This window comes from Euleptes europaea, chromosome 7, assembly GCF_029931775.1.
Source record: "Euleptes europaea isolate rEulEur1 chromosome 7, rEulEur1.hap1, whole genome shotgun sequence".
NCBI classification, from domain to species: Eukaryota; Metazoa; Chordata; class Lepidosauria; order Squamata; family Sphaerodactylidae; genus Euleptes; species Euleptes europaea.
Window position 1 is genome coordinate 91,510,708 of NC_079318.1, and position 17,686 is coordinate 91,528,393.

General features: G+C 48.9%; 1 protein-coding gene across 1 annotated transcript in view; it reads left to right on the plus strand.

Moving 5' to 3' along the window:
• The first annotated feature begins 3,107 nt into the window (after positions 1-3,107).
• The window catches only part of LOC130480877 (lysosomal acid glucosylceramidase-like), a 47,869-nt gene continuing 33,290 nt past the window's right edge, over positions 3,108-17,686 (plus strand). Inside the window, exons 1-2 of the mRNA XM_056853497.1 lie at positions 3,108-3,189; positions 4,279-4,419. Coding sequence (XP_056709475.1) covers positions 3,108-3,189; positions 4,279-4,419 — 223 coding nt within the window. The remainder of the gene's footprint in view (positions 3,190-4,278; positions 4,420-17,686) is intronic.

Here is a 17,686-nt window from a genome sequence, read left to right on the forward strand (position 1 = left end):
CTGGGGCAGGGAGTCCCACCATTTAACTATGTGTTGTGTGAAGAAATATTTCCTTTTATCTCTTTTGAATCTCTCAACCTCCGGCTTCAGCAGATGACCCCGCGATCTAGTATGATGAGAGAGGGAGAAAAGCTTTCCCCTGGCAATTGGACTCTATGGCACTGAAGCCCCTCCCCAAACCCCACCCACCCCAGGCTCCACCCCCAAAATCTCCAGGTATTTTCCAACCCAGAGTTGGCAACCCTAATTTAGGTGCCTTGCAGTGTATGACTTGATCATCCTCCCCAGCGTTCCACTAAACCTTTCTCTTAAACCAGGGGTGGGGAACCTCTTTTCCGCCAAGGGCCATTTGGATATTTATAACATCATTCGAGGGCCATACAAAATTATCACCTTAAAAATTAGCCGACCAAGCCCCAAGCAGGCAGCTGCCCCAGATGACCCCCGCCCGCGGGGGGCAAGCAGGCAAACATCCAACCGGTGGCGCACTTGCCCACCTGGTGGCACAGGATGGTTGTTGCACCAGCTGGGCGTAGCCGTCCAGCCGCACGCTGGAGTTGCTCCTGCTCCACATGGTTGGGGCCGGATTCTACAGCCGGCTCCTGCTACCTCCACCTGCAGGGATGAAATGAGGACACACTGGCTAAGAACTCACCCCCCCCACGCATTCTGGCCCTGCCCCCTTTAACCCCTCCATTATCACCACTCCCGCCCCCAGCCCTCTTGTAGTACAGAGGGAATACGTTTCCCGGGTGGGAAAGGGTTAACACAGTTTCTTGGCCGGTCCTAGCACCTCCATAGCTAACAACTCTTCTTCAAGGGGGGAAAAAGGTTCCTTTTCTCAGCAAAACATAATCACATCCACCTTGAATCAAGGCTATTCCTGTCTGAGGGAGGGGGCGGACCGCCAGTCTTAGATCCTTCTGAGCTAGAGATCTGCCAGGACTCACAAAGGGCCAGACCAAATAATTTTGCGGGCCTTACACGCCCCCTGGGCCTGACATTCCCCACCTTTGCTATATGGGACGGAAGTCAGATGTTTCATACCAAACATGGCTCAAAGCTTAGACAAGGAGAGGCATCCCGTTTATTAAGAAGACAACACAACCCTCCATCTGTTATCTACTGCAAAGAGCAATATAGCCCCCCCCCCCCGCACCGGTGTCCAGGCATGTTGAATTGCCTTTACTCCAACACCTCCTGTATTGGCTTGCCTCCCTCACTGCACCAGCTCATCTCCCCACATCTGCTTAAGGGTGGTGTAATGGGCAGGTGGGGGGGACTCAGGGTGGTGCCAACTTCAGCTTCCCCCCTCACCTGCTCCTGACTGCAGTTTGCACACCACTCTGGGTGGCCGGAGCACCTTAAAACAATGGTAATGTTTGCATGTGTGTAGATGCTTCTATTAACATTGGGGAGTTTTTGTACCCCACATCAGGCTTCTGTTGCCCCTGCAACGAAGTTTTTTTGTAAAACTGGGGGAGGTTTGCAGAACCGCAGATTGAAGCTTTGGGTGGTACCATCGTGCAGATTTACATATCCACAGAGGGGCCAGTATTTGGCTATTGGTTTGAAGAAGAGTTGGTTTCTTACCCTGCTTTTCTCTACCTTTTAGGAGTCCGAAAGCAGCTTACAATCGCCTTCCCTTCCCTTCCCCACAACAGACACTTTCTGGGGTGGGTGGGGCTGAGAAAGTTCGGAGAAAACTGTGACTGGCCCAAGGCCACCCAGCAGGCTGCATGTGGGGGGCATCTAACCCGGTTCTCCGGATCAGAGCCCACTGCTCTTAAACACTATACCACGCTGGCTCCCCACAACAGACACCTTGTGAAGTAGGCGGGACTGAAAGAGTTCGGCAAGAACCATGACTGGTCCAAGGTCACCCAGCCAGCGCGGTGTAGCAGTTACGAGCGGTGGTTTGGAGTGGTGGACTCTGATCTGGAAAACCAGGTGTGATTCCCCACTCCTCCACAGGAGCGGTGGAGGCTACTCTGGTGAACTGGATTTGTTTCCCTGCTCCTACACACGAAGCCAGCTGGGTGACCTTGGGCAAGTTACAGCTCTCAGCCCCACCTACCTCACAGGGTGTTGTGGGGAAAGGAGGGGAAGGTGATTGTAAGCCTGTTTGAGTCTCCCTTAAGTGGTAGAGAAAGTTGGCATATAAAAACCAACTCTTCTTCATGTGTAGGAGTGGGGAATCAAACCCTGGTTCACCAGATTAGAGTGTCACTCTTCACCACTACACCATACTGGCTCTCTTTCTCTCTTTGCCTGCTCGTTCTCCAGTGCAGTTGATGTATAGATTATCCCATTTTATCCACCCGATGGCCCTGGGGGTAGTCTAGTCCGAGAGACAATGGCTTAACTAAATAATGTCAGAGACCGTGCCCTCAAATTGTCCCAACTTACCAAGGAAGATCTTGATTTTCCGGCAGCCATTCCTAGTTTTTTGCTCTCTTCGTTGTGCTTTTGGGGAGAGAAATTTCGGAGCTCCCCCTTTCCGAACTGCATTTGCCCGCAACACAGTGCCCCCGGTGTTCTTCTTCACCTCTTCAGCGAGCTAAATCAACGCAATCCGATTCTTCCTGGGATGAATGAGCACAAAACACTGCCGCGCTGGACAGCCTCTGACCTTGCTAGCAAATGTATCTGGGACGTATTTTTGAGTAGCCAGGCTTCAAGAACACCTTCTACCCGATCTACTGAGCAATTAAGCTGGCGGCTGCATCTAATGTTCTTTCCAATATAACCTGCCGCAGCCAGTTTACGATCACACCTCGCTTTTCAGGTCAGCACAGGACATCCCAGCACTGAGAAAATTGCTGCTGCTGCTTTCGTCTGCCATGAAGCTGGAGAAAGACACTCGCGGGTGGAGAAAGAGGTGCTTGCGGGTGGAGGAAGAGGCGCTCGCGGTTGAAGAAAGAGGCACTCGCGGATGGAGTGCCAGGGTGCCTAGGAGCCTGCCCCCCCTCCCTCCAACAGGCTCACCCATTCAACAGAGGGGAGATGTCTGCCAGAGCTTGAACCAGCACCACATAGGAGAGCCCAGCTGCTAACCTTTTTCTGTTTGACCGAGGATCTCTCAGCCGGTGCTGGAATCCGTCACGATGCAGGAGAGCTCAGTTGCCTGCCTCCACCGCAACCCTTGGAAGCAGGTGGGAAGGAGCTCTCAGCTGCCGCAATATCCAGGCAAGACTTACCAAGGAAGATCTTGATTTTCCGGCAGCCATTCCTAGTTGTTTAGCGCATAGTTAAATTCTGGAACTCCCTGCCCCAGGATGTGGTGATGGCTGCCAACTTGGAAGGCTTGAAGAGGGGAGTGGACATGTTCATGAAGGAGAGGGCTATCGGTGGCTACTAGTCAAAATGGATACTAGTCTCTCCAGGACCAGAGGAGCATGCCTATTATGTGAGGTGCTGTGGAACACAGGAGGATGGTGCTGCTGCAGCCGACTTGTTTGTGGGCTTCCTAGAGGCCCCTGGTTGTCCATTGTGTGAACAGACAGTTGGGCTTTTGATGGGCCTTGGTCTGATCCAGCATGGCCTTTCTTACGTTCTTATGTTTAAGACAGAGAGAGGCCAGGGTGACTCCTACTGGGGCCGGTTCTCCGGTCGAGTTACCCGGGCAACTGCTTGGGGGCAGCACAGCCAGGAGGGTGCCGTCGTACCCCTCAGGCATGCCTGGAACCCAGCCAGGAGGATGCCGTGAACGCGCCGTGCTCTGAGCAGAAGAAGAAAAGCTGGTTTTTATACGCTGACTTTTTCTACCACCTAAGGAAGTATCAAACCGGCCTTCCCTTCCTCTCCCCACAACAGCCACCCTGTGAGGTAGGTGGGGCTGAGAGCGTTCAGAGAGAACTGTGACTAGCCCAAGGTCACCCAGCTGGTTTCGTGCATAGGAATGGGGAAACCAACCCGGTTCACCAGATTAGCCTCCGCCGCTCAAGTGGAGGAGTGGGGGCTCATGTGGAGGAGTGGGGAATCAAACCCAGTTCTCCAGATCAGAGTCCACCGCTCCAAACCACCACTCTTAACCACTACACCACGCTGGCACGCCGAGAAAAGGCCCAAACCCCTTTGAAAATCCCCGTTTCCAAGTCAGCTTGTTAAGAGCCTCCTCTCCCAATTTCATCCCAAATGCACTAAATGCATCCTCTCCCAATGCCACCCCAAAGGAATTCACTCCCCAAGGATCCTCCACACCCCCCACCCAGCTTCCGGCAGCCACTTTTCCTGCTGAGCCAGTCGCTTCCTCTTAACCACCCACTGCGTCCCCAGAGGCCGTGTGGCTGGCTTGTCGTGCGGCACACCGGGAGATTCTGGCACAACCGCCTTTTCTGCCCGGGAAGCAGCTGTGGGGCAGTTCTTCCACACCAGCCAGCTTATCTTCGAGCCTCAATGAATTTCAGAACCGCAAAGGTGAGTGTGGCAAGAAGGGCAGGAGATGCGAGACAAGGGATGTGTTTCTTGGGTTATGAGGCCTTCGTCATGCCCAAATCCTCGTTAAATTAACAGAGCACACAAAGACTATTGTGTGCAGAGAAGCCCATCAGAACCTCTGTGTGTGCCAGGGACAAAAATGGGTAGGAGCCTTTTGTCTGTTCAACTAATATACTTCATTAATTGTAGGAAATCAATTTCTGGCTAGGACAGAGGGAAATATAGTTCCCTATCCATTCTTACTAACTAGGATGGAGGGAGATCCAGGACTTGCGTCCTTCCCACAGGGTGGCAAGAGGGAGAGGTGCCTGTGTGTGTGAGGAAGAAACAGGAAGGAAGGAAGTTTTCCCTAAGGCCCACTTTTCACGGAAGATTTTGATGCTCTCTTGTCGCGGAGCAAAAAAAAACACCACGTTTTTTTTATTTTAAAGCGATTTAAATTTATTTTTCATGGGCGTGATTTAAATTCAGGTTTTTATATCCCCGTCAATCCAGAAGTAGTTTTGGTTTTTCATGGGAACAACGCAAGCAGTATTCTACAACGGTTTGGTCTGTCCCCTTCTGAAAAGCTCGTGGTTTATGCCCACCCCCAACTCTGCCCCAACTCCGCCCAGCGGATTACCCAGTGCAGTTCACCTCTGTGGACACAGCCCCAGCCAAAAAAAAGCACCAGTCCCTCCGGTTTCCTTATATAACTTTTCTATTTACCATGCTCCCTGTTCCCCCCCCCCCGTACTTGGCCACCACCACCCTTTCCCAGACTTTGACAGACGGTCATCATTGTGCCCCCCCTCTCGTAGAGCTCCGGCCATCCATTGCCAGGAACCTCCATCCAGATAGAGAAGGGAGACCCAGAGCAGACTGGCTGCCCGTCTTCAGAAAGGTGATAGGAGTTTTGGCTTGGATTTGCCGCTCACAGGATGCCTCCCCGCCAACACACACACAGGATCGCACCGACAGGAGGGAGACCCAGAGCAGACTGGCTGCCCCTCTTCAGAAGGGTGACTGGAGTTTTGGCTTGGATTTGCAGGAGGTTGATCTGTCCTGCCTTGGAGGGAGGCTGTCCCCCGGGCTTGAAACTCTCCCAGCCAATCGCCATTCACAGGGGAGGAGAAATTAGCCGACATGGGCGGGGACAATTCGTCCGAACCCAGGAACGTTTTTCATGGAGCGAAAAATAAACACGTAGCAACCACAAAGAACGGACCAACAGAGGTTTGAGAAGACGCAGAGTTGACACGGTTTTTCTGCTAAAACTCGAAGCATTCATGAAAAATCAAAAATTTGAAGCGGGGCAAAACAAAAGCAAAATCGTGCCAAACCTCCGTGAAAAAATGACCTAAGAGTAGCAATCTTCACATAAAAGCCAGTGTGGTGTAGTGGTTAAGAGCGGTGGCTTAGCGCAGTGGACTCTGATCTGGAGGACCGGGTTTGATTCCCCACTTCTCCATATGAGCGGCAGAGACTAATCTGGTGAACTGGATGTGTTTCCCCACTCCTACACACGAAGCCAGCTGGGTGACTTTGGGCTACTCACAGCTCTCTTCGAGCTCTCTCAGCCCCACCTACCTCACGGGGTGTTTGTTGTGGGGAGGGGAAGGAAAGGTGATTGTAAGCCAGTTTTATTAGGGGAGGGGCTGTGGCTCAGTGGTAGAGCATCTGTTTGGCATGCAGAAGGTCCCAGGTTCAATCCCCTGGCATCTCCAGTTAAAAGGACCAGGCAAGTAGGTGATGTGAAAGACCTCTGCTTGAGACCCTGGAGATCTGCTGCCAGTCAGAGTAGACAATACTGACTTCGATGAACTAAGGGTCTGATTCAGTATAAGGCAGCTTCATGTGTTCATGTGTCTTCATGGGCCTTAAGTGGTAGAGAAAGTCGGCGTATAAAAGCCAACTCTTCTTCTTCTTCTTCTTCTTCTTCTTGATAATTCAAAGCAGTAGAGAAAGGATGCCCCAGTGTCTTGTCCCCTCTATCTCTCTGACTCACTAGTCCTGTCCCCCTCTGAAGTCTGAGGTCAGAGACAGCGTAAAGCCCTTCACTTCCAACGGTATGTCCTGTATGTAGAAGCCAAGAGCAGGGAGATCTGGCATGCGCACAGAGCTGCTTCCGACTTATGGCAGCCCTATGAATGAATGACCTCCACACCGTCCTCTCATTAACCGCCTTGCTTAGGTCTTGCCGACTGACTCAATCCATCTCATGTTGGGTCTTCCTCTTTTCTGGCTGCCTTCAACTTTCCTCAGCATTATCGTCTTTTCCAGTGAGTTGTTTTCTTATGATGCAACCGAAGTACGACAGCCTCCATTTAGTCATTTTAGCTTCTAGGGAGAGTTTGGGTTTGAGCTGATCTAGAACCCACTGGCCATTTATGCAGGGTCAGTTTTGATGCTCGCTCAAAGTTCTTCTTTTAAAGGCAACCTTTAAAATGCCTATTCATGGTCCCGACGCAAAAGGAGAAATTCCACCCCCCCACACACACACTTACCTGCTCCGTTGTTCCTTCATCTGCATAGCCATTAGGAACCGTCGTTTGCATAGCTAACACACAGCTGTAATTTTGCATGCTTCCTTGAGGGGATTCTTCGAGGAGGGGCGGAGCAAACACAAAAGGTTGCGTTAAAGGGGCTCTTAAGAACTGTGAAGCAGGTATGCGCCGGCTTCTCAGTCACTGCCTGAATGCTGGTTCAGCGTGAAAAACAAAAAAATATGAGTAGCAATTCAGCCTGGGAGGCGCTGCTAATTACCAAGCTTAAATGGCCACTGATTTGTCTTTTTGGCAATCCTCAGTATCCATAAAACTCTCCCCCAACACTACATTTCAAAGGAAATGCGTTAGAGAGCATGCAAATTATACTTTGCCACAGCGGTCCCAAAGTCCAAGTATATATCCCTGGGAAGCTCACAAATAGGGGCATATGCTCTCCTTTGTCACCAGCATCTAGGATGTACTGCCTTTGAACGTGGAAGTTTCATTTCCAGCTGCTAGATTTTTAAATTTTGTAATTGATGAAATTTTGATTCCATCCGTTCTCCAAAGAGTTTAGATCATGACATGCGTGACCCGCTCCCCCATTTTATCCTCACAACAGCCCTTGGGGGGGGGGTAAGTTATATGGTACAGTGGGATTTGAACTCAGGTCTCCCAAGTCATGGTTCAGTACTTCAGCTGCTACGCTGCACTGTGAACTTAAGAAGAGTCTCCGTTTGATCAGATCAAGGCTCACCTGATCCAGTATTCTGCCTCTGCCATTGACCAGCAAGATGATCCCAGGAAGGTTTTAAGAAAAGGCATGAAAAGAACAACTTCCCCTCTGGTTGGTCTTTACCATTTCGGGGTGTTCAGTGCCTCTGGTCTTTTACGCATGGCTGTTTCACTCGCGGTCACCCCTCCGACGACTTCGGGTCTTTGTGTCAATTATGTATGCTGTTCCTGACCGTCAGAGGTCACCTTGCTCTCTCCCTGCGTTTCCCCCCGTTTTTGCCCGCATTTTCAAATTCGAGATAAAACAGGTCTCTAAAACGCGGGCAAAACGCGGGGAAACGCAGGGGGAGAGCAAGGCGACCTCTGAAGGACGGAAACGGCACACGTAATCGACACAAAGACCCGAAGTAGTCGGAGGGGTGACCGCGAGTGAAACAGCCATGTGTAAAAGACCTCTGAACGTGGAGGTTCTATTTAGCTAGTATTATGGCCTGTTTACTGTGGCTAGTAGTAGCCCTGTGGCGCAGAGTGGTAAGCTGCAGTACTGCAGTCCAAGCTCTGCTCACGACCTGAGTTCGATCCCAACGGAGGTCGATTTCAGGTAGCTGCCTCAAGGTTGACTCGGCCTTCCATCCTTCCGGGGCCGGTCAAATGAGTACTCAGCTTGCTGGGGGTAAAGCGTAGATGACTGGGGAAGGCGACGGCAAACCACCCCGCAAACAAAGTCTGCCTAGTAAATGTCAGGATGTTACGTCACCCCATGGGTGACCTGGTGCTTGCACAGGGGACCTTTACCTTTTACTGTGGCTAGTAGCTATCTGTGGAACTGTCCTGCTTCATGAATTATTCTCCTTTCTCAATTTCATCCTGACTGCCAGCTCTGCAGCGTCTTTTGCCAGGAAATTCCAGTAGCACACTTGTATGTTGCTCTGCTGGTTGGCACCGCAATAATAGCTTGTATTTGGTAACAGTAGGATGGACAGATTCCATCTCTGGGCAACCGGCTCATGGTGTCGTCTGTTCACTGCCGTGTTACACTACCTCTAATTAGTGCTGGCAGATTAATTTCCCAGCAGCCCATGGGTCTGGCACGGCAGACAACGTTTCAGGACAATAAAGCCCCTCCCTTCACCGAGCTGGGAGATAAGATGCCCGTATCAAGATCCATGACGGAAAGAGACTGCTTCACAATGCAATCCTAAAGAGAGTTATTCCAGTCTAAGCCCGTCGTTCATTTCATTTTTTTAACACTTTATTGCTATAACATATCATACAAGACAATGCAATACATACTAAGCCCATTCATTTCAATGGGTTTAGACTGGAGTAAGTCTGTACAGCAGTGGTTCCCAACCTTTTTTTGACCAGGGACCACTAGGACTTTTTTGTTCGGTGCAGGGACCCCAAGGTTCAAAATAAAAATTCCGAGAATTTGAAAATAAACTTTAATCATAACCGTTAGTTAAACATTAAACTTAGAATAATATTTGAATATATATTTTTATAATAGAGAACTTTTAATTGAAAATATTAATTTATTATGGGTTTATAACTTTGTTTCGCGGACCTTAATTTAGTTCTTGCGGACCCCTGAGGGTCCACGGACCCCTGGTTGGGAACCAGTGCTGTACAGGATTGCGCTGCCAGAGAGATTCCTGCTTAATCCTGTTGGGAATAAATTTTTATTAGAGGTTATGAATCGTATGATTATGGCTGGTGAAAGTCAATTAAAGCACACACACACAATGAATAGACAAAGTCCTTTGTCTTAGCAAAAACAAAACTTTACTCACTATAAAATAGGGTAGGGTAAACTTGAGTTTAAAACAATAAATCCTTACTACATCTCCAGCTCCCTAAACGTGCCAGAAAAGAACTGGCAGGAATCTAAACTTAAGCACATGGCATCTCTAAAATACAGAGTTGCCCCATCCTCTCTGGTTGAGATCCAAAAGGTAACTAATGCTGCTCTTTCTTCTTAGACAAAAAAAGAGCTGTAACATGCAGACTTTTGGGTACGTGACCAACAACATGTTTACAACTGATCCTCACCGACCAATAGCTAATTGACACATTGGAGATTAAGTCATCTTCTTGAACTGGTCAGCATCAATACAATCAATTTTAACCCTTGTCTGTCTGACATGTAACGAAGCTCGCTATCTATTCCCCAACAAATCCTAGTTGGGGAAAAGCCAGTTCAAACAAGGAACTCTGACGGTTAGGGTTGCCAACCTTCAGGTAGTAGCTGGCGATTACAACTGATCTCCAGCCGATAAGAGATCAGTTCCCCTGGAGAAAATGGCTGCTTTGGCCATTGGACTCTATGGCTTTGAAGTCCCTCCCCTCCCCAAACCCCGCACTCCTCAGGCTCCGCCCCAAAAACCTCCTGCCAGTGGCGAAGAGGGACCTGGCAACCCTGCTGACGGCGCTTCTGCCTTTTCTTTTGGCTAGGCTAAATGCTTTCTGCTCTGCTGTTTTGGTGGGTAGATTCTTGTGATTGCCCTGCTCAGATAGATTATGGTCTTTTATGCATGGCTGTTTCACTCGCCGTCACCCCTCCGACAACTTCGGGTCTTTATGGACTTTAATCTGGAGAACCGTGTCCAATTCCCCACTCCTCCACATGAGCGGCGGACGCTAATCTGGTGAACTGGGTTGGTTTCCACACTCCTCCACATGAAGCTGGGTGACCTTGGGCTAGTCACAGGTCTCTTAGAGCTCCCTCAACCCCACCTACCTCACAGGGTGCCTGTTGTGGGGAGGAGAAGGTGATTGTAAGCCGGTTTGATTCTCCCCTAAGTGGTAGAGAAAGTCGGCCTATAAAAAAACAACTCTTCTTCTCCTTCTCTTCTTTGGATTATGCATGCCGCTTCCGAGCGTCAGAGGTTGCCTCGCTCTCCCCTTGTGTTTCCCCGCATTTCCCCCGCGTTTTGAGGGACCTGTAAGATCTCGGATTTGAAAACGCGGGCAAAATGCGGGGAAAGGCAGGGGGAGAGCGAGGCGACCTCTGATGGTCGGAAAGGGCGGGCATAAACCAAACAAAGACCCGAAGTCATCAGAGGGGTGATGGCGAGTGAAACAGCCATGCATAAAAGAGCTATGTGTATGTCGATCTGGGGCAACGGAAACTTTATCCCATATTTCCTTTGATTGTGTGTTGACCGCCCCTTTGAGCGATCTGTGGATGCAGCCAATGATAAGTTTCCAAGATTTCCTTTGTTTCTATGCCTTTCCTGCTCACTGAACCTGATCCTGGTATTACTTTGGCTGGGACTAAAGGCATTTTCAGAAGAGCCTCGTGGCGTAGAGTGGTAAGCTGCAGTACTGCAGTCCAAGCTCTGCTCACAACCTGAGTTCGATCCTGACGGAAGTCGGTTTCAGGTAGCCGGCTCAAGGTTCACTCAGCCTTCCATCCTTCCGAGGTCGGTAAAATGAGTACCCAGCTTGCTGGGGGTAAAGGGAAGACGACTGGGGAAGGCAATGGCAAACCACTCCTTAAACAAAGTCTGCCTAGTAACCGTCGGGATGTGACGTCACCCCATGGGTCAGACCTTTACCTTTAAAGGAGCTTTCACACACGCAGAATAATGCACTTTCAATCAGTTTTCAATGCACTTTGCAGCTGTTTGCTGGGCAAAATGGCAAAATCCACTTGCAAACAATTATTAAAGTGCATTGAAAGTGGATTGAAAGTGCATTATTCAGTACGTGTGGAAGTGTCATTAAATTTCCATCAGCAGGGGATGGAAATAGACTGTGGTATCTGTAAGACTGGTTCTGTCCAAGACCACTGGGTCATCGGGTTGTTAAATAAAGATGCTTCTGGGAAATGGGCAGAATTTGGGAGTTTGGCTGGACCTTTCAGAGAGGACAGCCTGTTAGTAGGGCTGCCAACGCTGGGTTGGAAAATTCATGGAGATTTTTTGGGGTGGAGCCTGGGGAGGGCGGATCCTAGTGATGTATGTCTTCGGTCATTTATGCATGGTCAATTTTGATCCTCGCTCAAAGCTCTTTTTAAAAACACAACTTTAAATATGCCTATTCACGGTCCCGATGCAAATGGAGAAATTCCACCCCACCCCCACTCGCCTGCTCCTTTGTTCCTATTTGCATTAGCAGATGCAAAGCTAACGCATGCTGTTATTTTGCATGGTTACTTCAGGGGATTCTTTGCGGCGGGAGTGGAGCAAACACCAAAGGTCGCGTTAAAGGGGCTCTTAATTAATGCGAAGCAGGTATGCGCCAGATTTGCAGTCACTTCCGGAATGATGGTTCAGTGTGAAAAATTCAAAAAAAATATGTGGGGCAATTCAACCTGGAACCCGCTGCTAATTACCAAGCATAAATGGCCTTAGAGTCCACCCTCCAAAGCAGATATTTTCTCTGGGGGGAACTTAATTCTGGGTGATCTCCAGGGTCCCATCTGGAGGTTGGTGATCTTACCTGTTAGGGATGGATCAGGCCTCTTCCTGGCGGAGACAGCGTGTAGCTCGGAGCAATGTGAAAGAATGCAGGAGGGATAATTAAGCTGGTCTCGCAATAGCTGTAGTGATTAAGCAACATCATTAGCATAGTTCTTAGCATAATAATGGAATGTGTAACAGAATTAAGTTGACCTATATCATTATCCTGGTCTGGAATATATAAGAATTGATTTATTAGCTGTGCCTGGCAACCTGCAGGAGGGTTGTGGGTTGGGCGTACTGGGCGGGGGAGTTGTGATGCCAGCTGTGGTGTCACACCCCTTCGAGGAAAAGAAAATGGAAGTGACACAGGTAGCTCTAGCAATCGCCGGAAACTCTATGGCAAAAACATAGAGTTTCTAGAGAATTCCTAGAGCTCCCCTCTGACACTTCTGGTTGTTTTCTTTACAAAAGTTACATAGTGCCGCATGTGACGCTGGAGGGCTTTAAAAATATTTTCCCACCATTGCTCCTGGTGGCAGTAGGAGACATGAGCAGGGGGCATAGAATCTCCCACCCCCACTGGGGAAATGGGACCCCTGCCAGACTATCAACATGTGTTACCTGGTGGCTGGCAACCCTATTGCTAGGGTTGCCAGGTCCCTCTTCGTCACTGGCGGGAGGTTTTGGGGCGGCGCCTGAGGAGGGTGGGGATTGGGGAGGGGAGGGACTTCAAGGCCATAGAGTCCAATTGCCAAAGCAGCCATTTTCTCCAGGTGAGATAGTTCTCCAGGTTAGAACTATCAGCTGGAGATCAGTTGTAATAGAAGGAGAACTCCAGCTACTACCTGGAGCTTGATACAAAAGATCACCTGTACTGTACGGTAATAAGTTTGGAAGAGAAACAGTACACAACTCTATCTGCAAAATTATCAAAACTGTATTACAATACAGTGGATATAACAGTGAAGTGCAAACAAAAGCTTATAAACAACCTAAACAGAAATAAACATAGACATACAACAAAAACATGATTCTTCAATTGAGTCCAAATGACTTCTAAAAATTGTGAAGTCTTAATTTTAGTCCTTTAGAACTTGCATGTATCCTGATGCCCAGTTTTTTAAGGGTCAAATAATTTCTTGATTCCTTGAAGGAGATGAATGAAGATGGAAAACGCCTTCTGGAATTATTAAAAAACGCTTTTTGCATACAATGCTTCTTCAGCCTGTGTCTCTGGAGTTCTAGGGCGCCGAACTAGGGGCTGCAGCTTTCCAGGCCACTGTCATTCTAAGGAGTTCTCACCAGTTCTGCTGTCTTTTCTCTCCTGCCTCCCAAATAGGGTTACCAAACTCCAGGTGGGGGCTGGAGATTGCCTGGAATTACAAATGATCTCCATTCTACATAAATCACACTCACTCACTCACTCAGTCACCTATTCATTCATTCATTCATTCATTCATTCATTCATTCATTCATTCATTCATTCATTCATCGTTTAAAACATTTATTCCACTTTTCCTGAAGAAAAGACAGCTTTGGAAGGTGGACTACATGGCATTATACTCTACTAAATTCCCTCCCCTCCCTGAAGCCCACTCTCCCATGTTCCACCCTCAAATTTCCAGGTATTTCCGAACCCGGAGTGGGCAACCCCATTCCCAAAGCACTTGACTTGCTTTCACATCCTCGCCCAGCGCAATTACAGCATCCTGTCTTTGATCCTGCAGAATGCAGAACAAATTAGAAGCAAAAGCAAATCCCCGCTCCAGGGGTCGGGGAGACCACAAGATTAACTCTCAGATGTGCGTCCTAGATGAATCAGCTAGGAATCCTCCTGTTCGCATCGGAAGGTTCTTCCCAGCAGCCGGCCAGCCCCCAGGGTTGGAGACACAGGAATTCTCAAACCGGTAATCTTGCTGCCTAGATACCCTCTTGGAACTGGATAACCACTGTCACCTGTTGTCTCTAGCACTAGGGTTGCCAACCTCCTGGTACTGTCTGGAGATCTGCTATTACAACTGATCTCCAGCCGATAGAGATCAGTTCGCCTGGAGAAAATGGGCGCTTTGGCAAGTGGACTCTATGGCATCGAAGTCCCTCCCCTCCCCAAACCCTGTTCTCCTCAGGCTATGCCCCCAAAACCTCCCGCAGGTGGTGAAGAGGGACCTGGCAACCCTACTCAGCGCCAGGTCTCCCAAGGCAGGCTGCCTCCAGCAGTTCCATAGCCCATATATCTTGGCTAGGGTGGCCAGGTCCCTCTTCACCACCGTGGGCATGTCCACACCAAGTTGTGGTTTGTAGCAGGGTTTATAATTACATCAGACATAAGAACATAAGAAAGGCCATGCTGGATCAGACCACGGTCCATCACGTCCAGCAGTCTGTTCACACAGTGGCCAACCAGGTGCCTCTAAGGAAGCCCACAAGCAAGATGACGGCAGCAGCATTTTCCTGCCTGTGTTCCACAGCACCTCATATCATAGGCCTGCTCCTCTGATACTGGAGAGTATAGGAATGCATCATGACTAGTATACATTTTGACCAGTAGCCACGGATAGCCCTGTCCTCCATGAACACGCCCACTCATAAGAACGTAAGAAAGGCCATGCTGGATTAGACCAAGGCCCATCAAAACCAAAGTCCAGCAGTCTGGTCACACAGTGGCCAACCAGGTGCCTCTAGGAAGCCCACAAACAAGACGACTGCAGCAGCACCATCCTGCCTGTGCTCCACAGCACCTGACCCAACATAATAGGCATGCTCCTCTCATCCTGGAGATAATAGGTATCCAATGTAACGGCAGAACACCTTAAATCAGGATTAAAGCAGAGACCCTAGACCAGAATTCAAGGAAAACAGTTTTATTCACAGCTGTGAGACCCAACCCTGCTTTCCCAAGCATCAAAGGAGGCTGGGCCCTGAACAAAGGCATCAAGGGTTATTTTATTACTTTTTGTAGTGCATTAATTATTCAAATTACTAGACTGCATTCTCTATGCATTTCCTAACTACACCTGCCACTGGCTATAACATTTTTGCATTCTAGTTATTGGTCATTTAGCATCTTGTTGTAGCATCGCTTGTAACTGGCTGTTTTAATTCAAAATAAAGCAACATTACTGGTTAATAAAAGTTCTGTTTAGAACCCCCTATTTGCATATTACAGCATTTCTCTTTCTACTGATTGGTTCTTAAGACAGCATATTCGACACAAAATGATTGGTCAGTTTTGGATACCATGTTTGCATATTTAAGTTGGCACTCTACAGCATCACTTAACGCTTTCCCTTTGAAGCTTTGAAGCTTATTTTGTTATCTTGGACCTCTGGGCCTTAACAGTCCAATCAACATACCTTCCCTGTTTCATCCTGTATATTCTCTGCTTTCTGGCCAAAGCACAGATTTCACTTCAACTCCCTCCCTCCAGATGACCTTCCTCTGAACTTTTTCTAACTTTTTCAATGTTTTAGTAATTTTCCAGGTCTACTGTCGCATTCCCCCCTTTGATGCCAATCCCCCACCGAACGAGTAGACTTTGCCCGAAAGGTAGCTTGTCAGCTTTTTGCACCAGGAGGGCTGGGGAGGCTATGGCCTTAAGCAGTGTGGCCACTTTTGGGCTGCAGAGTTTATTTGTTTTGTGAGATAGGCCACCGGGCGTTTTCATGAACTTAACTTTTGAACTAGAACACTTCGGGCAACTTTTTGCTTTTTATTTACATACAGGGTGAAGGGCTTGGTTACGTCTGGGAGGCCAAGGGCAGGGGCCTCCATGAGGGCTTTTTTTTTAATTTGTTTAAAAATGTTTTTTTTTGTACTTTAGTCTATTTAAAGGCCCCCCTTTCTTTTTCCCGGGTGGCTTTATATAAGGGCTTGGTCATTAGGGCATAGTTGGGGACCCAGATGCGACAGAACCCCGCTGCTCCCAGAAATTCCCGGACTTCATGGCGGCTGGAAGGCCGGGGAATGGCACAAACAGCTTTCTTTTTTCCTTGCCCCAAGGAGCGCTGGTGCTGACTGATCTGAAAACCCAGGTACTTGACTTGTTTTGGGGCGATTTGAGCCTTTTGCTTAGAGACCCGGTGGCCAGCCTCATACAGCAGTTGTAAAAGCCGATGAGTTTTACTAAGGCAGTGCATCCTAGTGGCTGCCGCTATTAGGAAGTTATTTACATACTGAAGCAGGGTGGGCACTGTGGGGTGGTTATAAAAGGGGTTAAGGTCTGATGCCAGGGCGGTGCCAAAGAGGTTAGACTATTTTTGAATTCTTGGGGGAGTTTGCACCAGGTGATGTGGGAATTGGGAAGGATTGAGGCGAGGCTTCAGTGTCAGTGTAAAACAGAACTCCCTTGCAGAGAGCTGAGTTTATTTTATAGCAATTGTAATCAGCAGCCAAACTGAGCAAGGCAGAAAGCAGCTAGATTCAGTGACTAGAACAGCTTGTACATTGCTAAGGTATATTGTTGCAATATAGGTTTCTGCAAGGAGCAGTTGCTAACCTAAGAACAAAGGCAGCTTGTTAGATGGCGTGATCTGCTAGCCTGCCCCCCCCCCCAAGGCCTGGTGACGTTGGTTTGCCAACGTCACTGATGGGTGGTGTGCCAGCAACCATCGGTAGGCCAAAACCCTATACCCTATAGGAACCTAGTCTAGGGTTTAAACCCCTACTGCCACTGGACCGTCCCCCCAAGGCCTTGCGCTATGGCGGTGGTTTGCCAGCTCGCCAGGGCAAGGCCTTGTGCTTCTGGCGGTGGTCTGCCAGCTCGCCAGGGGTCCAGGGGTTTGGGGTTCAAACCCTACAAGGTGAGTTGCCTGTTTTGACCTTTGGGCGTGGCCTGACCCATGACTTCCCTTGCTGACTATTGGAACGCAAAATATTTTTGACTGGGCGGGGCCAATTTTAAACAAAAGAAGGCGTTCTTTCAATTCAAGCTAGAAAAATGGGTGGCAGAGGCAGGTATGAGTCTTAAGAGTACATATGGGTTCGGGACCACTGGGTATAGGGTCACTATGGACCTGTTTACAGCTTTGAGGTCCTGGACTGGACGGTAATTTTTAGTCCCTGGCTTTTGGACAGGTAGGAGAGGGGTATTTCAGGAAGATTGGCAAGGTCGGAGGATGCCATGCTGCAGAAGGCAGTCAAGATGCTTTTAAATTCCTTGGCGGGCCTTGAGGGGCAGTGGGTACTGGCGGAGGTGGATGGGTTGGGCTCCTGGCTTAAGTTTAATAATAACCGGGGGAACATTGCATGTCAGGCCTGGCAGATTCCCTTTGGCCCATACCCCCGGGACATCTTTAAGATCAGAAGGCGGGCTGTTACTGGGGGGTGCTTTTTTAGAGAGGAGGGCAAATAGGCGCCATTTCTCAGCTAGTGGCATGGTGAGAGAGCAAGTTATAGGCTTTTGGGGCAGAGTTAGGGAGTCCGTTTTATCCGCTTTTAAAAGTTATGATAGCTTGCAGTGTACTCAGGACATCTTGGCCCAGAAGGGCTATGGGGCATTTTTTTTAACCTTTTTGGTGAGTGTCCCTTGATTCTGGAAATGCTGAAAGGGACATCCACACAAAACCTCAAAGGGTGACAACTTGTGTGGCCCCTGGGATAATGTACGGATGCGTGTCAGGGCAATAGGCAATGCAT